The following is a 23,706-nucleotide window of genomic DNA, read 5'->3' on the forward strand; positions in this document are numbered from 1 at the left end:
TTCTTTCTACTCTATGTGCTATGTGTAGTGAACTAGCAAGGCTTGAAACAGAGATGTAAGAAATATTAACAAATTTTCTTGGCCCCATTGAGAAAGGGGGAACCAAGCTGTCAACTGCTTCGGGATTTTACACTCTGCACAAGAATGAAAAGACTTGCATGCCCTTCAACAGCAACAGCAACAGCAACAGCAATAGCAAAAACCCTTTTTGGTGAAAAAAACATTTTACTTTGACTCATAATACAGTATTTTACACAAAACCAGTATATATCAGTAAATCAACCAGTTTTTGTGCAAGTAATCTTTGTTAAAATTTTCACCAAACAGGTCATTACGTATTAAAAAATCATTAAAAATCTACAAAAAATCTCATTCAAGATGAGGAAAACTTCTCACATACAAGAAGAAAACAAGAATACTATAAAGTTATATAAATAACCTCATACAATTAAATATTATTTAATAGTATAATATGTATACATAGTTCAACACAACATTGGTCCAAAACACACAATACCATCTGAGACCATTCTAAATGCCCTAGCTCAATTCTAGGGAATTCTGGGACCTGTAGGGTTTTTGGGTTTTTTTGGAGACATTTAGTTTTCTCTAACAGAGAGCTCTGGTGCCACAATACAATTGGCAGGATTCCCTAGCACTGAGCCAGGGCAGTTAAAGCAGTCTCAAACTGGATTATTTTCCAGTGTGTTTTGAACCATTGCTCATTATTTAGGATGCTCTGAAGAATACTAACCTGAAGAATAATCTTAGGTAATCTTTCCAAATTTTCTGGGACATTTACAGAATAGGGAGACAGCTCAAATGTAGGTATATAATCATTAACATCCATCAGAATAATGTTGACTGTAGTGGTATCAGTCCGTGGGCTACTCCCACGGTCAGCTGACTGAACTGTTAAAGAATAGGAAGGCTTTTTCTCTCGGTCCAAAGGTTTACCTACGGTTACTACACCTGTAACAGAGTCAATCCGAAACTCATTATTTGTATTTCCACTTATGATGGCATAGCGAACATGCCCATTAGAACCCTCATCTCCATCTGCTGCAGACACCTGAACCACATCTGTCCCTGTGAGAATATTTTCTGCTATGTCGATTTTATATAATTTTTGAGCAAAGACAGGATTATTGTCATTGATATCAAGAACTATCACAACAACATCAGTAGATGAAGAAAGGGATGGTTGACCTTTGTCTGCAGCAATTATAGTTAAAGTATAATTAGAAACTGTTTCTCTGTCAAGTTCTCCAGTGAGCCTTACTTCTCCATCAATAGTACCAATACTGAACTTGCTTCCTGAAGGATTTAACAGATTGTACTCAATGTAGCTGTTTGGACCACTGTCTGCATCAGTTGCTTGAGCTTTGAATACAATGGTGTCAATAGGTGTATTCTCTGGAATGTACGTCAGTTTTGGAGAAATAAAGCTTGGAGGGTTGTCATTCACATCGAGCAGAATAATAGAGACTTGTGTTGTACTTGTGAATCGAGAGGCTGGTAGGGAAGCCATATCATGAACCTGGACAATGAGGCTGTAGAAAGACTGGCTTTCCCGGTCCAGTGCTTGCCTGATGCTTAGAATTCCATTTTTGTCAATATTAAATTGGCCTAGGCTATCTCCAGAAGTAATACTGTAGGACAATTGTGAGTTAGAACCTGAAAAACAAAACAAAAGAGAGAGAGAGAGTTGATTAACTGATTCTTTTGAACATACAGCAAAACAGTCATCCTAAATAAACAAAAGCACCCACTTTAAATATTATTACTCATGCAGAGAACATGTGGAGGAGGAAATGGGGTTATGCCCTTTCATCCTTATACACCCACTCATATCAGCATTTTCACTGATGAAAGAGGATCCCATTTGCAAGCAGACGAAGATGGTTATTACCAGGTTTCAAGTACAGTAACCTGTGACAGTGAATTCCTTTCCTTTCCTGATAGTAATATTCTTGAAAGATTTAACATATTATACTCAATGTAGCTGTTTGCAGCACTTCAGCTGTCTGTACACTACTGGCCTTCTTTCTTTGCATAATTTCCCCTCTATTTCAGTTGCTCTCAGTTTTTAATTTTCCAGATGTTTTGGAACTCAGCTGTCAGAAACCTATGAGCATGGTCAATGGTGTTAAAGTCTAGAACTGGAAGGCTAAAGTTAGGAATCATTGAGGTAGTTGATATTTCAGGTCAGGTTTATGCTGAAGATCCCTTTAGAATAGGCTGTTGGCACTATCTAGTGTGATAAAAACTACTTTCATATCTAACATCTAGAAATTCCCATGGAGGAGCTGCAGCTATGTTAAGAGTTCCTCTGACAGAGCAGAGGATTTCATTAATATTTGCTTGAAAATGTGGCTTTACTTGGGAATATAGATAAAAATAATGCTTCAACAAACTTGTTAACAAATATTGATTGCCAAAAGATGCAAAGAACAATCAGTTAATAGTTCGTATAATGAGGAGACTAAAGTGAAGATTATTCTAAGATGAAATCCTTGTAACAGAATTGACAAAACTTCTAACTAGGGGTTTGCTGAGAATTAATTCAGAAGAGATCTACTTATCAGAACTCTTGAAATAATCACCATGAAAGATTTCAAAACATGAATTAGTAGACCTAGCAGAGCCTGAAAACCTCTACAACTATTTGTCTTTTAATTGATAGATATAATTTTGTGTGTATAAACACTTGTTCAAACATATCAATATTTAAAATATAAAATCAACGGTCTACAAGCAAAAACGTATACAGCTAGCAAAAAGAATTCTAGGAATTGTATTGATGTTCAATACAAGAAATTTTTAAAATAGATTCTACAAGAAAAAGTCCAACAATGTTGTGACATAGCTGTGTTTCAGGATGCAGCTTCCTATTCCATTTTGCACATATATTTTAAAGCACATAAATCAACAAACAGAAGAAAACTGAAAGTGATAAAGAAAGACTGTGGGGGGATTCAGATGGGCAGCTCCATGCTGGTCGTTTTTGCCCGTCGGTGGTACTGCGCCAATCGCATGTGTGGCACCAACATGCTCCTTAAAAAGAAGCCGCCTACAGCAGCTTCTTTTTAGGAGCTCCATAACTGTGCTCTTGTGCCCTGACACCGCCGCTTCCTGCAAGTGCTGTTTGGGTGCACGGATGCCCATGCGTCATCGTCACATGCCCTGTGTGGATGGGGCTGTGGCAAGATGCCGCACAGGCACCACTATTAGGGTTGGGCGTATATGGACACCCAGCCCTAACAAACACTTAAATTGGGCCCAGCACAGCACTTTTGCTCATCTGTATTGGGCCCATGTTACAAAGAACTTGTGAAAAACAGGCAAACACATTAGGACATTTAAATGTATTCAAGATAGCCATTTATGCAATGCAATAAGATACAACAAAATTCAAAATCCACAAATACTTTTATTAGCCAACCAATATGTCATGAAACATTATCTAATATGTATTTGATGTAAAAAAGCAAATATGTGAAAATTTTGTACTTCTAAAAACTAACATGTTTACATTTTTAAGAAAAAATGTATACAGTAGATTTGTAATGTTATGCTGTGGCTTACTTCATGGCAACTAAGATAATGAGAAATATATCTGACTTTTTAGCAGTATGGTGAAAGAAGCAGCCACAAATTTAATAGAAAACAGTAATTTATAGAGAAAGAAGTAGTGCACATGCTGGCTTCTGTAGGATTTGAACAGGTTATTTGTAGAGCATTACAGCAAGAGCTGGTAAGAAGCTATGACACTAGGGAAATATATAGTGACAGTTAAAAAAAACCAGAACCCATTCTGTTTGTATTATTCATTATAAAGTTAAACCAATGTCTATTATTTTCTCATGTCCCTGAATTAATGGCTGAGACCTAACAGCACTGAATAAATAATGTGGAAATTTTATCTCCCTAATTGGTCATAAAGGCTGAGGTTTGCATTTAATGGATTTTATTTTCTATCTTGCCCTTCCTAAACATTCTATTTTTTCACTTCATAGAACATGATATTAGCCATTGATACAGTCAAATGCATTATTCTTTGTCCCCATACTCCTCAGTAGCAGCCTGAGGTTCTTAACAGATAAATTAAGACCACTAAAATGGGCATGCACACAAACACAAAGCACAAAAACACAAATAAATGCTTTTCATGCACTCTATGTTAAACATAATTGATCTTTCTCTATTATCTGCTTTACATTTAGCATGAGTTGCTGGTTCATACACTATAAAAGTGCATGGAAACCACAAACTGAATCTGAAAATCAACTGGAAATTTATTAGGTAGCAATAGTACTAATCATAATCATAATCATAATAAATAGCAGATAGATAGAATATCAACTTGAGATGTGATGCTGGAGAAGAGTGCTGAGGATACTACTGACTGTCAAAAAGATCAATAAATGGCTTCTAGAGCAAAACCTGACTCTCCCTAGAAGCTGGGATGACTAAACTGAGGCTGTCAGAGTTTGGACACATCATGAAAAAGATTCTGAAAAGGCAATAATGAGATTTTGAAAAGGCAGTAAAGATTTAGAAAAGGCAATAATGCTAGGAAAAGTAGAAGGCAGCAGAAAGATAGGAAGACTGCAAGCCAGATGGCTAGACTCAATCAAGGAATCCACAGGACTGAGCCTGCAGGATCTGAGTAGAGAGGCAGAGTGCAGGATCTTGGAGATATCTCATCCATTGGTCACCATGAGCTGAGATTGACTGAAGGGCAGCTAACAACAATAAACAATATTTCTACTTATTTAAACAGAAAAATATCACAAAGATCAGTTCAAATCAGTAGTACGCAAATGGCAGTAACACTTTTAGCACTGGCTCTCATGTTTGGAATATTGAAGTATATAACAACTGAAGTATATAATCTATTTAAAAAGAATAGATGGGGAAGAAAAAGGGGGGAAACAGCATTATATATTAAAGACAAATTCACTAGTACAGAATTCCAAATGAGTGATCAGACTGGACCAGTTAACAGCTTTTGGGTAAAGAAAAATGGAGAAAGAATGTGGTAGGAATTTATTATAGGCCACAAAACCAAGAAAAAGTGGCAGTTGATGCTTTTCAAAAATAAATTTCAAAAAGGTAAGGTCTGGTGAAATAGTGCAGAATAGTTAAGGGCATCTGAAAGGAGGGTGTACTAGAAAGTTAGGCTGATGAAAACAACAACAAAGGAATAAAAAAAAACCAGGGACAAGATGTGTCTAATCTACAAAAGAGACTGAAGAAATTCACGGCAGACTATGTAGAAGAAATTAGGGATGCTTGAGTAAGGATGCTTAAGTAAGATGGCCTTTGCAATTAATATATAAAATTAACTAAACTGTATCTCCTACACTGGGGTAGGAATTCTGTAGCCTTCCAGATATTGGCATGCAACTCTGTATTCTTCAACATTGTTTATGTTGGCTATAGCTAATGGGATGTATAACCTGACAACATATGGAGAGCCGCACAATTTCTAGCCCTGTTTGAAACTAACATAAGGCCAACACTTATCTGTATTTCAGATTTCACAGTTATCCAGATAGAGTTCTGTGTATTGTAGTTCTGCAATACAGTCCTGTGTAGTTAAACATTTTAACAGTATATTGATATTTTTTGTTGTTCTTGTTGTTCAGACCTTCTTTGTACCTTTAAGTTTTCACACCGTGTGAAACACCTTTTGAAGCTTCTGTGGCAAAAAAGATTCCCCCATGTATCCCCTCCTTTCCCCTCACCTCCCTGGAGCATGAGGGGGGCACTTGTGGAAATGACAGTTTGGAGCATGCATAGAAAATGTACTGTATTTATAAGCCTGCAATGGGGATTTGTTTGTCTACTTTTGATAGCCAAATCCGCAGTGGATCCACTTTAATGTGCCTTTAACCCCTTGTTGTGCTCTGTGTGTGATAACCAATAGCAAATGGGCTTGCTTTTGTGGGATGCCAGCACGTTAACCATTTTTGAGATGGAAGCACATAGGTCAATGTGTGATAAAGAACTGAGTAAACATGGGCAAGTCATACTTTCTCAATTTAAGAAGAAGGCATTAGCAAACCTCTTCTGAATAAGTCTTGTCTAGAAAACCCTATGATATAGTTGCAATAAGACAGAGGACTTTATCACGTGGGGGAAATTGGGGGTTTAAATGGGAATGGTCCTGCAATAATCCTGCACAACAAGGGGTTAAAGGCACATTAAAGTGGATCGAGAGAGAGAGAGAGATAAAGGAGGAGTCTGGGTCCATAAGCCTGCCTGATTCCATGCCCTCCTTTTCCAGGGCATGTCCTCCATTTCTCCCTCCTGTCCAGGAGGACTTCCAAAATGCCCTCTCTCTAGCTTATCCCACGAGCTCTTCCCTTAATTAGAGCCTGCAAAGAAGAGGAAAGCAGCAAAGAGGAGGAAAGCAAGAGAAGTGTGTGTGTGCATCCCTTTAACATTCACCCTCTTTGGCACAGTCATATATTCACATAGTTGAATTGTTGCATGGTACTAGGATTGAATTGTAAAACCGAAGTTAAGATTATACTTTCCTTCAATTCATTGAAAATTATGTTTTCAAGCTGACTTTTTTTTCCTGTAAGCATATTAGGACATCAGTTTCTGGTCATATACAGTGCTTTCATGTGAATGCTGAACAATTACAAATATTTGTAAAATGCTACATATATGAAATATGGACTTTTAAATTATGCCTTGCAATTAAACTTTAAAGTTAACTTATGCTCTTATGAGAACAATTATTAATTTGATCGAATGCTATGAGAAAAGTCCTGGGAAGGAATCGACGATTCTCTTTGCTGATGCCGAAAAGGCTTTTGATCATTTAAATTGGACATTTTTATTAGCGCTTTTTAAGAAACTTGACTGGGGAGAGAACATTCTTTCTTGGATAAAGCAAATTTATAAAGACTAAAAAGCAAAAATAATAATAAATGGAAGCAAAACGGAAGACTTTAAAATTGAAAAGGGAACAAGACAGGGATGTCCACTCTCTCCCTTACTCTTTATCATGTGTCTGGAGGTCTTATGTAAGAAAATAAGAAATGAGAAGCAAATAAGAGGAGCAAATATAAAAGGGAATGAAATCAAGATTCTGGTGTATGCAGATGATATCGCTCTAATTACAGAAGAACCATTAAGGAGCATCCCTAAAGCTATTGAAGTAATAGAACAATATGGATATTGGGCGGGATTAAAATTAAACAAAAATAAATCGGTTATGCTATCGCTAAATATGAAAGAAGAAGAAAAGAAGAAACTCCAAGAGGCAACTAATATTCAAATACAGAAGAAAATAAAATGTTTAGGAATTGAATTGACTAACAAAAATTCGGAATTATTCGACAATAACTATAAAAGAACTTGGCAAGAAATTAAAAGGAAATTAGGGAATTGGGCCAAATTAAAGCTGTCACTACTGGGGAAAATCTCATTAATAAAGATGAGTGTTTTGCCAAAACTGATGTTCTATTTTCAGAATGTACCTATCATCTTAAGTGACAAAATTTTTAATCAATGGAAAAATGACATACAAAAATTTATTTGGGCTGGAAGAAAGTCAAGAATTAAATGGAAGAGCATGATAGACTTGAGGGACTTGCATTACCAGATCTAAGACTCTATTTCCATGCAAATTGTCTTGAGTGGATAGTAGAATGGATTAAATTAGAGAATGAACATCTCTTAAATTTGGAGGGCTTCAACATAAAATTTGGATGGCACGCATACCTCTGGTATGGAAAATTATTGCAAAACAAAGAATTTAATGATCACATAATTAGAAGAACATTACTGAAAATTTGGGCGAAATATAAAGAGAAATTATATAGATACTTACCGACCTGGGCATCACCACACAAAGCCTTTATGAAGAGGAGTAAATTAATAGGAAAGGGATGGTTGAAGTATGGGGACCTAGTTACAAATGAGAAAGGGAAGGTTGCTATGAAAAGTAAGGAGCAACTGGCACAGGACGGTATAAACCTACGATGGTTTACGTACAGACAATTGCGGGAGAAATTTAAGGATGATATGAGGCAACGAGGGATCACGCTGGAAAAAACAGAATTAGAAATAATAATATCAAAGAGCAACAAAGATAATAAGGGGCTTATAGCAAAATTGTATAAACTATGCTTAAAAATAGAGGTAGAAGAAGAAACTATTAAAACAAACATGGTCGAATGGGCAAGAAATATTGGAAGAGATATTAAGTTAGAAAATTGGGAAAGAGCATGGGGGGAAAGATTTGGATTTCACAGCGTGTGTAGAAATAAAAGAAAACTTTATTAAGATGTTACATAGATGGTATCTTCCACCGGCGAGATTGGCAAAAATGTATAAAGATGGGGAGGGAATCTGTTGGAGATGTAGAAAGGAATACGGGTCCCTGTTTCATATGTGGTGGACCTGTCCAATTATTAAGAAGTTTTGGAATGAAGTGCATAAAAGTATAAGAGAAATATATAATTTAAATGTCAGATTAATACCTGAAACATATTTGCTAAACATGATTGAAGATAAAGAGATAAGGAAATATTTGAAACCCGTATTATATCTCATCACTACGGCAAGGATTGTAATCGCTAAGAATTGGAAGAAGCAGGGAGATATTGAGGTGGATGAATGGCTGATAAAGGCAATAGACGTAATTGAAATGGATATGATCACAAAGAGATTAAGAGATGAATATGAAAGTAATGTAGAAAAAATATGGAAACCACTGTTAAAGTTTTGTGAAAAACGATGGTTTTAATGTAACAATATGAGAATAACAGGATTATGTCCACACCTTGCATATATCCTAACCCCAGCTCTCAGGAATGAAACTGGTTAAAACATAACCGGAATAAGATAAGGGAAAATACAGGAATGTGACAATTTCATAAAAAACATATAAATGGAAATTTATGAATTTAGTAGAGTGTGAACATTTAGTACATAGTCTGGTATAATAAAAACAATAAAATGTTGGTAAACATTGTGGAGAGATCAAGGCTGGTATAATGGAACATGGAACGGGGAATATAATTTAGAAGTGCTGGAAATACAACAATCTAAATTGATATTATAGTGGGAGGTGGTACCGGATGTTAAAGAATGTTTAAAGATATATTTGTGTAAAATATCTCTTCAGCCTAGTCTAGTTTTTTCAGTGGTAAGGGAAAAAAAAGTTAACTTATGCTATAAGGAATGTATCTTATTTGGTCAAGACTAGAAAGCTATCGCTAATTCTTTTTGATGTTCATTTGCTTATATAATGCACTCCATATTGCCAAAATCCAAAACTGCAACTATTGTTTTCAGAGGGTGTGTTATAACAGGAAGTGACAATGGATATTTAACATCTGAACACTCCTTCTATCTTGATCATTGCTTGTACTGGAAAAACAGGAAATCAGCCAGAATGCTGGCATTCTCTTGCTTCTAGGTGAAAACTGAGACATGTAGAGCCAGACAATGCCTTAAAGACAACAAGTTTCAAAATAAAGCTGAATTATTTTCGGCACTGTTCAGTGAGACATGAAAAAACAATATGTTCTTGATCGCTATACAGGAAAGCACATTGACCTCAATAAAACACTGAATCAGTGGAAAAGGTTGGTCTCCCAATAAAATGGGAATTCAGTCATTCTCAAGGGTGACAAAAATGTCTTCAGATTGGATCACAGTTCATACAATTTATAATTTTGATTCAAAATTTGTTGATATAATTGTATAGAAGATCTAATATTGTGTATATGTCCCAAAATCTTGTTGGTGGCATATGCTTGCATAACCTTGAGTTACACAAATTTATGTTTATATGCTCATTGTGCAAAGTAATATTCAGTACCTCCTTGCACAAAGACAACAAACTTTTTTAACACTCAGCATCTAGCAGCAATTGCATAACTGGGGTAAGAAAAAAGAGGTGATCCTTGCAGATCACCAGCATACTCAGTTATAGGTTGCTTTAGATGGACTGTCTGAATGTTTCCACCTTCTCTCGGTCATGAGTTGGCCATGATGGTGTTGAACAGGTGGAAGGGGGAAAGTGTCCACTCTATTTCAGATATTTCTGTTCACAGCAAGGATACTTTGGATCCAATCATACCTTCTAGGTGCTCCAGTATCATTTGGAGTGTAAAGAAACCGTTAATCTGATTTCATTAACCTACAATACCCAGAATAAGACAAATAAGTTTCCCCCAGAATGTCATGATAATAATTATGATTCTACAATATAATATTATTTAATAATAATAATACTCTGTGTTATTAAATGTACAAACACACACACAGGTGTACCTCAGTTAACGAAGTAGATGTCTTCTTGGGCCTTACTTCTTTAACAGAAAATTTGGTACCAAAGACAGAAATAATATGAAAAGAATAGGGATAATTTCCTGCACCATAAAAAAAGGGCACCTCAACAAATTTCAGAATTTTTTTATCCAAAACTAACAAGATGTGAATGTGCAGAGAAACAAACAGGTCAAGCTAAGTCTTGCTTAATAAACACAAACATTGTGAACTTTCCAGAAACCACCTGAAAGCTTCTTCCAAAATGTATCCATGGATGGTTTTTTTTCTTTTTTCTTTCACCAGCCTCCACTTTTCTTATGATAGCCTTTTGGTGAGAAGATCTATGTTTTCCACCTATGTTACTGTTGTTGAGTTTACCATGCTGGGGGGAGCTGATGATGTAGGACCATCAGTGATTGCCTTTTCTCTATTTTGCTGCGTTTTATTTTGCTTGCTGTAGACATGCACACATAGCCAGAGTAGAATTGGCAAGACTAGAATTCTATTCTTTCCCAGTTTTGTATTGTTTACTATTGTCACACAGCTGCAGTGTAATACTAAAAGTCTGTGTTTCTCCAGCCTTCCTTCATCATCCTCCCAGTGCAGATGCTACTAAAAAAACTTCTACCTAGACAAAAAGGAAAAGTGAGAGCCATAAAAAGACTTTGCAAAAAGGAGTTTCTTTACCAGAGGCTTTGTTAACTGAGGTATATCTGTATGCATAAAATAAAGACATTTAAAATATGAGAAAATACATACCATCATCTGCATCAGTTACATTGAAAATGAGGATAGTAGATCCTGAAGACAGGTTCTCCATCAAAGATGTGCTGTAAGAATCCATGCTGAATACTGGTGAATTGTCATTTACATCTAATATGTTGATATAAACTCTGACTGTGGTAGACTGTCCACCTCCATCTTCTGCACAAACTGTAAGAATGTAATATTGCTGCATCTCATAGTCCAACATGCAAGTTAAGTTAAATACACCAGTCACTGGGTTTAGGAAGAATGTTCCATCTCCATCATCTTCACTCACAGTGTATGTGATTTCTCCATTTACACCAGAATCCTCATCAGTAGCTAAGATGGCTGCAACTAAAGAACCTAGAGAGCAACAAGTGACAAATAAAAAAAAGCAACATGGATCATCCAATGCTATAGTTTTGGGAACAGAACTTTAATCTTCACATAGGAACTACCATATATCTCAAAATGAGGAATGTAAGTCATTGCTTATTTCATTTTTGTATACAAGAATGAAGAATTTTTTAAAAAAATATTCCTGTTGGGTAAGATTATTTATACATTTTCCCCATGGAGTGGTGGTGGTAAAAATATATGAAAATATATTGTAGAAGCTGGGAAAGGAACTTGGGGTCTTCTGTGTGCAGAGCAAGTGCTCTACTCATTTCTTTCATTTTTAAAGCAACAACGTTTAATTCTAAATGTGACAGAATATATTTATTGATTGTTTAAAAATCCAACAAATGTAGGAGGTTGTGTAAAAGTGTAAGGAAAGTGATCAATTGATTTAATATTCCATTATGTCTCACTGACGCATTACAAACCACCCTCAAGCGGCCGTTCTCCGGCCGCCACCATTCTCTGCGGCGGGAAGCCCCAGCGGCCAGACCGTGAGGCTTCCGGCCGCAGCGAAAAAGGAGCGGCGAGATGGCAATCCTTTTTGGCCCCCAGAAGTGGCACCGTGAGGCATGAGGCGCACACTCGCAGCGTCACTTCCGCTGCGCCACGTCTGGACACACAGCGTCCACAACGTAAAAATGGCAGCGCCCATGTGGATGGGCGCTGCCGTTTAGGACGCGCTCCGCGCATGTTGGGAACGGGGCCGATTAGGAAGGGGCAACCCTTCCTAACCCTAGCACACCCCTTCCTAACCCTAGGACGCGCGGAGCGTGTCTTAAATGGCGGTCTGTAACCCGCCACTATTTTGCAATATACACTGGTACCCCGGGATACGAACGCGCCGCGTTACGAATTTTTCGGGTTACGAAAAAAAAACATTTAATTAATTATTTCCGGGTTACGAAGGTTTCCCCGGGTTGCGAAAAAAAGCCGGCGCTATTTTAAATGGAGCCGCGGCGGAGCCGCGGCTTTTCCCCATTAGCGCCTATGGGGATTCGGCTAACGAAAGACTTCCGGGTTACGAAAATGGCGCCGGAACGAATTAATTTCGTAACCCGGGGGACGAGTGTAAATTGCAGGCATTACAGGTTTGATTCAAATTGGGTTCATACGCTTTCTACCTCCTATGCTAGGGTTCCAATGTGGATTTCAGACCTTAATGTTTGTTTTGGACATTTGGTATTGAAAAGGTGAAAACTCTGTGCAGAAGAGGTTGGATAGAACATACCACAACTTCACAGCATCATTTCCTTTGACCTTAAATCTTTTGAGGAATAGCTATGTTTCAAAAAAGCCTATAGACTTGTTTATACATAGATCTCTGACAGTGCAAGTCTGAAATTTTAAAGGAGAACATAAAACTTTATTTTGTAGCCTCCAATGTGCAAATTTCAAGTACAATATATATTTGTGCATATGTCAAGAAATTTTAGTTACAAAATAGACCTAAATAACCTGCCCTGACTTATCCATGGGTCAATGTAAGTACTATACCTTAATTCTTATCAAAAAGGAAACATCCCTTTCTCTGAGTAGAGTGGTGAAATGTGAGAGCTTAGTCCATCTGGTAAACTATAAAAGAAGTACCTACCCTTGTACTCTCTCCACTGTGGCACCACTTCTGGCCATTTTGAATGGCTGAGCAGGAAAATAGTGGCAGTGGCCGCTCTTTGGCACTTCCTCTTCAAAGGAATGCTGAGAGAATAGAAGTGATTTGTGCTTCTTTTCGGTTCTCCCAGGACAGACTAAGCTCTCACTTTTCACCATTCTACTCATAGAAGGGGATTCCAGTGATGTTATTCCAGCACTGAGGAGTCAGGTTTTGAAGGATTAGAATATGACATCTGTGTATGTTTGTTGGCTTTCCTGAGTTAAAATCAGGAGTCACATTAAAGTTAAAGGCTCTTATCACTGCTAACATAGGGGCTCAACAGACTGCCCCAAAAGGACAGCCTGTAGCTGCCTGTTTTTATACTGCAAGAAGGCTGCACCAACCAAATGGTGCAGCCTCCATCAGGACTAAAAAACCTCACCTAAAAGTGGGGAGCCACTGTTGTGCCATTGGCACACTTGTGCACACTGATGACGCACGCATGGTGCAATGACGTTTGGATGCTGCACTATGTCTACACCATCATGGCGCAACCATGTGGATGGGGCTGAGTCATGATGGTGCTGGCGGTGTGTGGTAGGGCTCAGGAGCATGCAGTCCCAAGCCCTAAAAATTGGCCCCAGACCGCCGTTTTCCGGCAGTCTATACTGGGCCATAGTAATTTTATTTGTTTTGCTTTTATATTCTTTTTAACATGCACTAAGTACCAGATGGACTAAGCTCTCACATTTTCTTAACCCTGGTCACACCTGGCCTCTTCCCACACACACCACAGAGCCACCATTTACTATAGCCATCCATCCAGCCTTTAAGGTGATCATAAACAGCTTTGCCTTCCTGAATTTTGTAAGTTCTTTAGCATTATTTTTCTTTGCTTTGTCTTTTACATCCTTTGCTATACGTCCTACATTTTTCCATGGATCATACCAAAATTCATAATTTTGGTCTCAAACCTACCCTCAGTTTATATAAAAGGTCAAGTTATATGCAAGTATGTATGGTAGTCTTCATATGTAATGAAAAATTTTAAAAGCTCAGGATCTATTATTCTGCTTACTGGGTTGAAATTTCTTTCTGTAGTTGAAAGAAATGGTTGATAAGCACTATAGTCGACACAGGTGTTTTCACTCACTCTGCATTCTATTTTTCTGCCAAAGAAATAAGAATATCACATGTTTTGCACCTCCTGAATAAAGTTCAGGGAAGAAGGATGCATGGCTCTTTGACACAACACAATATATTGCATTTCAACTGCTAATATGCTAATGTTTACGGTATGTTATGTAAGTATGTTTTAAAAGCTGGATAACAAGTTAAAACAATAATGACTTTTATTTACCTGGAGTGGTATCTTCTGGGATATCAAAAGAATACCATAATTTTGAGAACTTGGGTATATGGTCATTCACATCACTAACAGTGATGTTTATTCTCATATCTGAAGATTGTAGACCATCATCAGCACGAACCAGAAGAGAATATTTGGAGCGGCGTTCTCGGTCCAAACGCTTGGTGGCTATCAACTCTCCTGACTCTGGATCAATATGAAAGCTGTCATCTGCACCACTGATGATAGTGTAAGTGACCAGAGCATTTGCCCCCTACAAAGTGGCAACAACAAAGAGAGTTATCTTTAAGCCAAACTGACAGTAAGGGATTCAGCATCCTTCCAAACATTTTTAATCAAAACAAAGCAGTTGATTTGGAACAAAGATACAGTGTGCCTGCATCATACGTGGGCAAACTATAAATGGCTTCCTGCTTACGCAGAAGCCATGCAACAATATAAATAATGGCGTGCTGCTGCTGCGTGCACACACCCCATTGTTTCCTATGGGGTGCAAACATATGCAGATTTTCCTTTACGCAGGGAGAGGGTCCGGAACAGATCCCCTACATAAGGAGAGGGCCCACTGTATAAGAAAACTACCAATTTTACTTTTATATTGAAAAAAAATTCAGATCAGTTAAACAATATTAAGTTATGGGAGTGTTTTAAATGCAGGAAACCTCTAAAACCTTGAGAGAATAGGTTCCTCCATTAAATAAATCTTTCACAGAGCAAGAATTTGGTTCATCATACATTATATACACTAACACAGATGAAAAAGAGAAATGTGTTGTCTTCCAAATGTGCTGCACTTGTGAGAAATTCCCATATACTTGCAGAAAACCCATACAAAGGAAGTGTGAAGAAAGCTAACAGGAAGCATATCAACTCATTTGAAATGTGGTGAAGAATTCTGTAGTTTACATGGGCTGCTAAAAAGACAAATCAATGGGTCTTGAAGCAAATCAAGCCTGAACTCTCCCCTAGAAGCCAAGATGACTAAATTGTTGTACTTGGCCATATCATGAACAGAAAAGACAATAATGCTTGGTAAGGTAGAAGGCAATAAGAAAACAGGAAAACTTCATTCTTGATGGATAGACTCCATCAAGGAAGCCACAACATTGAGCCTGCAACACCTGAGGAGAGCTGCTGAAGTTAGGGTTGCTTGGAGGTCTCTCATTCATAGGGTCATCATAGGTCAAAGTTGAGTTGACAGCAGTTAGAAACAAGAATGTGTAGCCCTTGATATGTTTGCATCATTTCCTACTACTGGAATTTACTATCTGCATTACTCTCTGAACTAGTATGTAAGGAGACCTTGTAGCACTTTTGAGACTAACTAAAAGAAAGAGGTTGGTAGCATGGGATTTCTTACATGCAGGGGCTGTACAGACAGACCATAAGGGGCGGCTGTATGCCACTCCTAGAAGTATTGGGTTGGGGATGTGACAACCGCATGCCACGCCCCAACCCAGTGCAATCCCCCCACAAATAGTGGGTTCTTTTTATGCCCCAGAAAGGGTGTCATAGTGCGGCGGTACAGCTTTTGGACTCCCTTTTGGCGCTGCATTGTCTAGAAGGGCACACAACATTATGGCTCAAAGGGGTGGAGCCATGACATCCCGTGTGTGGATATTGCACCATGGCTCCACCTACAGGCCAGCACAAAGTGCCTGTCTGTAGAGCCCCTCAATCTACTTCAGCTCCTCAGTCTACTTCCTCAGATGCTTTTGGTGGATCACCAAAAGCATCTGAAGAAGTAGACTGAAGTCTACGAAAGCTTATGCTGCCAACTTCTTTCTTTCACTTAGTCTCAAATGTGCTACAAGATCTCTCTACATACTTTATTCTACAGACTAACACAGCTATATCATTTAATTTCACTCTCTGAACTAGTGATAATCTCAGTTCAACAACAACTGGACGAATGCATATTTCTTACCTATGACTTACATGCATGCCAATTTCTAGGAGTGACACAAATGTGTTTCAAACTGAACTTTCATACTTCTGACATTCAGGCCTTCATTTGGGTTTGGGGAAACTGTTTGACTGCTTTAACTAAAAATCGAATGTTTAGCTCTACCTCTGAACATACTAAATGATGACAGCATGAAGGCAAGTATTTTCAGCAACATAATAAAGTAATCATAAAGTCAAATAAGAGTCAGTTGAGATCCAATGCATTGCTTGCAAGGTTCTTGACTGGCTGAAATTGTTTCCATGAAAAATCCTTTTTAACAAAATGAATAAAAATCTACCACAGTGCAGTAGTTATGAACAGATACAGTGCATAAGATAAGCAAAATGATTTTGACTGACATATTACTTATTAGCCCCCATATAATTTTGAATAAAATTCTACTAGTAGTCTTATACATATTAATCTTGTTATAATAGAAATTCAAGTACAGTTGTCCCTCCATATTCACTAGGGTTAGGGGAACAAGACCCCCGTGAATATGGAAAAATCACAAATAACAAAAACACTGGTTTTACCTGAGAGAACATCTCTCTAGGAATCACTAGGTCCTCCAGGGCAACTCTGTGGTCAATGTCCAACATACACTGACCATAGAATGGCACTGGAGTAGCTACAAATGGTCTTTCAGTGCAACTTTTAGTTAAAGATGACCACAGAGTTGCACTGGAGGACCTAGACAGTCCTAGAGAGAACAAATTAATGAAATCCATGAATAATCAAAGCCGCAAATATGGAGGGATGACTGTACAATCTTATCAATTTTAATATTTGTTAGAAGAAGAGAAATGGAATTTCAAATTAAGTATATATTTCTTCTGTGATTTCGTTTTCAGCACCAGTTTACCCTGGGATCAAGATGGTATTGGGTTTGGGTATTATTGTCAAAAACTAGAGGATCAAACATATTTTTTTTCTTTTTCTTTTAGAAGACCTTAAGAGAGGACCAGGTTCAAACTGAACTCATCCAAGTATACACTAGAGCCTAGTTCAAATGTTCGTAGCCTCTTCTTTCTTTCAGTTTTCAAATAAAAACTAATATACTGTAGATTCCATGGGGTAAAATCCAATGTTAGTCCTACACAGTACCCAATGAAGAGTTTTTCATCATGAATAATAACTCCCACTCATGTTCAATTTAACTTAAATGTCTTCATTCCTGATTGTATTGTGTGTGTTTTGCTTTGGTTATCATGTTTCTTGATAAAAAGTTCTGCAAAGCTCAAATACTTGCAATTTTACAACTTTATTATTATTATTATTATTATTATTATTATTATTATTATTTCCCGCCTCTCCCAGATGGATTGAGGCGGGATCACAACCTAGTATAAAATACGATACAAAATGGAAAGCAGCAATTCAATAAAATACATAAAAATTAGCAATTAAAAACAGGGTATTACAAGGCGACATTTTGTAAGTCTGTATAGTTTTTGATATAATAAAATCACTTTGTTTAAAAAAGTAATACCCTTATGAGGGTTTTGAAGAATAACAAGAACAATTATTATTACTGCCGACGTGGCAATTTTGCTTTAGCTTTACATGATGCCTATGAAGCACTCTGAAAAGGTATAATCAAATAATTGAAAAGATTTTTTAGAACAAAATCTTACACTCTACGTTTCTTTCAGGTAGTACAATGAGTAGTTACAGAGATATATTTAACACACTGAGAAATGCCTAATCTAAATGAAATCTATAATTGCTCCAGGAACATAGTGTAATAATTGTTCAAATTTATTCTCTGTTAATAGTTAATCATTAATAAAAGATGAAGAAATTCTTAAATTCATAAGACTGTACATTTGTTTAATTTTTATCATAATACGATTTAGCTGTAAATTTATTTACTATCAATATTGATGTGAGTAAACTGTAATTGCTACAAAGTAGGCAAAGGGGGATGTGAAATTCAAAATATTTTGAAGATTTATCTGGCAATTTCCAGTCAAGACTTTTTGATTACCAGTGCATTACAACAAATCCTAATTATATTAATTACATATTGATTCTCATTTCTCAATCTGGTGCTCTTCAGATATAATTTACTATAATTCCTATCATCCCCAGCCAGTATTCAGGAGAGCACCAGTTTAAACAATATATCCTAAGGTGAATGTTACCTTACTAATTACTTATTTAACCTACACAATATCTTTTTACACATTTAGAGAATAGTTGTTCAAAGAGAGTTATTTTACCCACACTTTTGAAAGCATACCTGATTCACCATACTACAGATTCCAAGTAGATGCTACAGGAGTAGATACAACATTGGTCGTATCAACAGTAGATTCACTGAAATCAATGGGACTTATACTAGTTGTGACTAATAAATCCCATTCATTTCAGTGGGACTGGGTTTTATCCTCTGTATGTCAGAGTTTTTAACAACCTTCTGATGTTCCTTTCTCTCATATGTGCATTGTCAGACACAGATTTATATTTTTAACAGATGGATATAGGACAGAACTATACAAAAACATGAGTGAAAGAAGGTGTAAGAAGAAAAATGTCTGTGTAGGAGTGCGCCTTTACTTCCCATTGAGGTCTCTAGTATTGAGTATCCCCACAAGACACATCCCCACAAGATAACAGTGTTCAGTGCAGTCATGCTGCCCACATGACCACTTGAGCAGTCCTTGGACAACGCTGGCTCAGTAATGGAGATGAGCAATGCCCCCTAAATCGGTTACTACTAGACATTCATATTAAGGGATTACCTTTACACAAGATACATAACTGAAACAATTCATAGATCTCTATTTTCAGAATAAAATGAAATACTTCTTCTCTTCCATTGTTCCTGACTGAGGCAAAATTCATATTTCTCAGTGACACCAGTAGGGAATGCACAGCTGTAAGTTTAAACCTAATAATTTTATTGTTAAATTTGAATAATACCACTGTTCAAAGAAATAATAATCTTCTACCTCGTCAGCATCCATGGCTGTCAGCTGCATTATTTTAGACCCATCTCCTATATTCTCTTCAACAGTCAAATCAAGCATATCTGTGGGAAACACTGGCGGGTTGTCATTGACATCTTGAAGAGTTATTTCCACCTATGGAGGAAACAAGGGGGAAAGGTCATGATTTGTTTATTACATTAAAGCATTGCACATTAATTAATATTAGATCATGGAAATAGAGCACATTTTAATGCTCAGGAACTTTTCCCAAACAAAAATTACAAACAAGACTGTGTCTGTTAAAATTCCATGCTGTTATGAAATCTTTCAAGAAAAAACTTCTAACCATCATAAAGCTAATTTGACTTGTTGATAGTAACTGATTTTAAATGGTCCTAGTCTAGTTTACATTGGACATGGTCCACTGACTGACTGTCAATGTAATCCCCCAAAGTTGGCCCCTGGAGGATAGCTGCCAAGACCTGGGGCACAAGATCATTCAACCATTAAATGCTGTCTGACATAAAGATGAGGTGGTGTAAAATTCTCTCTGAAATGTTTACATATTGGCATGTCTGGCAGCTAAGAAAGAGTGCAACATTTAGCATCAGAATGGATGCTGATTGTCCCTTTTAGTTTGGGAATTTTAAAAGTTAATACTACAAGCATGTTGCATTTGCTATCCTTTGGATCTATCCCCTTTGTTAACATTTACATCCAGACACGTTTTATTTTTTCAAAAGTTCTGTGTATAGATTCAACAGACATTAATGGAAGCATCTGAAATGTTTGCCAAAGCTGTTTTCTCCTTCTGTGTAAGCAAGATGGTTTAGTTCTCACAGGCTTGCTGACACTGTGTTTAAGTGGACAAAGGTTTATGTTTCCATTCTTACGTAGACACATACTAATAATTCCCCAATAAAAAGATGGGTAACAGATGGTTTATATCTATAGTAAAAACAAGAGATTCCCACAGGGCTCCCACCAGTACATGGTCATCAAAATGTGAAGACCACCAAGGAGATAATGGTATAGTAGCTGAGACAGAGCTGCCCTGAACAAACATAAAACCCACATTATTTAGTGAGACTAACGAGGAGACAGAAGAAGGGACAAATTAAATGTCAAAGATAAACAAATTAAGAGACTGAAACAGAATTGTACTTAGGCACTTCCATCATCTTGTACATGAATTTCTCTCAGGTCTGGCTTAAAATACATGACTGAACATGATCCAGGTAAGAAAGCCAGCACTTCTGTCTTACAACCTTCAACAAATATGTGTATTTTGGGAGCATGGGAACAATGCACAATGAGATCAGGTTTATCTGAAAAGACGTATAAACATTTTTTTGTGTTTTAAAATGAATATATTCAATCTTATCTAAATGCAACTTGTTTAAATTTAATGAACAAAATCTCCATTGACAAATACATTGAATTCCTTATTATTATTCTCCAGTCCCTTATGCATACCTTCATGTTAGTATGTTGAGTCTAGCTATGGTGGAAAAGTAATATTTTTCTATTATCCCAACCACTGTTCTAGCTGTCATACATTCACATGCTTGTTCTAAAGTTCAAACACAGCTTATATACATCTGTCCAAGCTGAATTAGTGGTGCACGTGCACCAAGGTGGGGCACGGTGAGTGCACCATTGGACAGCAACCAGTAATCAGGCTTCTCTTTCACCCAATTCCTGACATCTCCTTCCAAATATACCAACTATTCAATAACAGTCGTGGCTCACCTGCAGCTGGCCCATTTGTCTAATCAGCCCAACCAGAAGCAAATTCTTTGAAGTGCCAACACTACCAAGGAACTTTGAAAGATACTCCACACAATGTTGGACGAATCAGTTTGGGAAATGGCATTGAAAGACTCTTTGTCTGTCAGTAGATCAGTCAGTGAATTCAGCATGAATTCATTAAATTAGATATAAATAATGACCTCCTTGGGTCTAGACCTCATATGCCACATCTGCACCTGGAGGCTTTAATCAAAAAGTTAAAGCCTCTGAATGTAAGAATTAGCATAGGCATTGCTGATACAGCATTCAATACAGGATCACAAGAAAAGCCTCTGGAATTAACCAGCTTTAATATTCAAAGAATTAAATTTCCTCAGAGGTTCATTGTAAAAAGAAAAGAAAAGGGGGAAAAAAGAAGCACTACAGTATTGTGATAATTAATTTCAATAAAAAACAACAATCCTGAAAATGTTCAAATGAAAGATGAACTGCTATAGTTTTACCTGCCAGTCAAGTCTTAAAACAGCTAGAGCAAGTAGTCATACTACCAGACTTATTACATTTCACCAGATACTGTTTCAAGGTGCAACAGCTGTGAAGCTGTGCAGTTTATTTATTAATACCATATAGATCATGCACAGCTAATGTTTCAGATAGAAGTTGACATTTTATCACCAGAACCCAATTTCACTATGTGCAATTGCCCCTTTGTAAATATATAGTTAAATAACCTGTCAGCTTTTAAATTTCATCTGGCTAACTTTGCACTTCTAAGCTTTCTTGTTCTAAAGTAGCTGTAACCAAAATAATAAGCTATATTATGAGGGAGCATAAATGATGAAAACTCATGAAGCATGAGAAGAATTAATTGAAAGAAAGGCTGGCTAACTGTCTGGCATGAGAATGATTAAAAAGTAGGAAAGTAAAAATAACAGATGACTGTATAACTTATCCCGAAAATTCAATGCACCTCATAAAATTCAGCAGTAATATTTCATGCTGAAGTCACATTTAAATTCAGGGGCCTAACAAGTTCATTTGAAAAGAAAACAAAAACCAATTAGGCAGGAAAAGCGGTCTTTTAGGAAAGTTTTCGGCAAAGGTGCTGGAGTTTTAAATATCTAACATTAAAAGAAAGTCTATATAGCTGATCCATATGACATAACTAGTATGTTGGGAGACAAATAAATCATATATAATAAATGCAAAAACCCTACATGACTAACATGCAAAAAGTCAAAGAAAAAATGTTTTTAGCACATGGTCACATTACATCTGATATTCTTAAAATGATGAATTCCTTCAAAACAATATAAATTGAATAGTTCACTGTTTGCTATTCCAGAAGGATTAAACAATCAATAAAAAACTAGTTCTGCTTTTTTCTAGAATATATACTAGCATGTGTGTTTCAGTTCTGAGGCTGGGAGCTGTCTGACATATTCTGGTCCAAAAGCTGCCCCAATATTCCTGTTACCTTTGGCCTTCCATTTCAATACCAGGGAGCTTTTTGCATGCATGTCCAGCTGTGCTGGCCACCATGACCACTGCTGTGAGTCACTTGCTCTGAGCTCAGGACAAGGGGACCAGTGTCAATCATGATGGTGTAACTCATGTGGGGGGATATCGGGTGTGAACTGTCCCCATCCCCACACAGGTGTACATCCTTATCTAAAATGCATCCTATTTCATGAGTTTACATCCCATTTGATGCAGTGGAACCTATACCATTATTTTCTATTTAATCCCTCACTGATGACATTGGAAGTACACTGCAAGTAGCATGTAAAGATAACTATTTGTTTCCATTCACAGAAAAGTGGATCTATGGATATCTTGAGAGTAGAGCTGACTAAATCCAATAGTCTGAGCACAGGGCTACAAAAGTATATCTCATTGTATCCCCTTTGCCCATGGAAAGTTATTTGATTCTGGGGCAGAACAGACCACCCAAAAAGGGCGGATTGGGGCTGTTCCCAAGCCAGCCACAATGGAGCCATGGTAGCCACACACTGCAGCCCCAATCTTCCCTGGAACCAGCCCAAATAGGAGCAAAAAGAAAAAGGTCCACTCCTATTTGGGCTGGTAAAAAGCTACCTTAAGCAGCCCAAGGCAGCTTCTGCGTACTCCAGCGGGGTTTGGCATGTAAATGCCACAACCCCAGAGTGTCCCAAAATCACCCCCGTGTGATTGGCTGGGGAGCTGCCGGGTAGCTTCCAGGCATCTTGAGAGTGTGCGGCGTGTAAACGCTGCACTCCCAAATTGTCCGGAAGGTGGCTTAACATGCTGGTCTTTTCTGGCCCTGTGTCAGATGAACAATTTTTCCCTGATCCCATTTCACTCCTCATCCCATGAACCACAATTGCTGCGCTAAAAGCTCTCCCAAACCAATGGAGCCTAATCATGGAAATATATAATATGGAAAAGAAAGAAGGAATGTGCAAAAGATTTGCTCCAATATCCCAGGAAAGGCTGGCTTCTGTTTGTGTGAAGATGTGTGAACATGAAGATCTAATGGAGACTGAATGCATGATTACACAATAAGGAGCTTCGAATGGAGATATGCTTCGAATGGAGATATATAGATGATCAAAAAACCTTTGTTTAGAATTTTATGTTTAATTTATAGTATGAACATCTAAGAGAATCCCCTGTG

General features: G+C 37.3%; 1 protein-coding gene across 2 annotated transcripts in view; it reads right to left on the minus strand.

The window, feature by feature from the left end:
- The window catches only part of FAT4 (FAT atypical cadherin 4), a 173,298-nt gene that overhangs the window by 61,289 nt on the left and 88,303 nt on the right, over positions 1–23,706 (minus strand). For both annotated transcript variants that reach the window (XM_042468500.1, XM_042468499.1), the window contains exons 2-5: positions 19,320–19,451; positions 14,406–14,667; positions 11,065–11,415; positions 755–1,677 (exon numbers count right to left, since the gene is read on the minus strand). In XM_042468500.1, the coding sequence (XP_042324434.1) occupies positions 755–1,677; positions 11,065–11,415; positions 14,406–14,667; positions 19,320–19,451 (1,668 nt within the window). The remainder of the gene's footprint in view (positions 1–754; positions 1,678–11,064; positions 11,416–14,405; positions 14,668–19,319; positions 19,452–23,706) is intronic.

The sequence above is a fragment of the Sceloporus undulatus genome, chromosome 5 (genome assembly GCF_019175285.1).
Source record: "Sceloporus undulatus isolate JIND9_A2432 ecotype Alabama chromosome 5, SceUnd_v1.1, whole genome shotgun sequence".
Taxonomy (NCBI): domain Eukaryota; kingdom Metazoa; phylum Chordata; class Lepidosauria; order Squamata; family Phrynosomatidae; genus Sceloporus; species Sceloporus undulatus.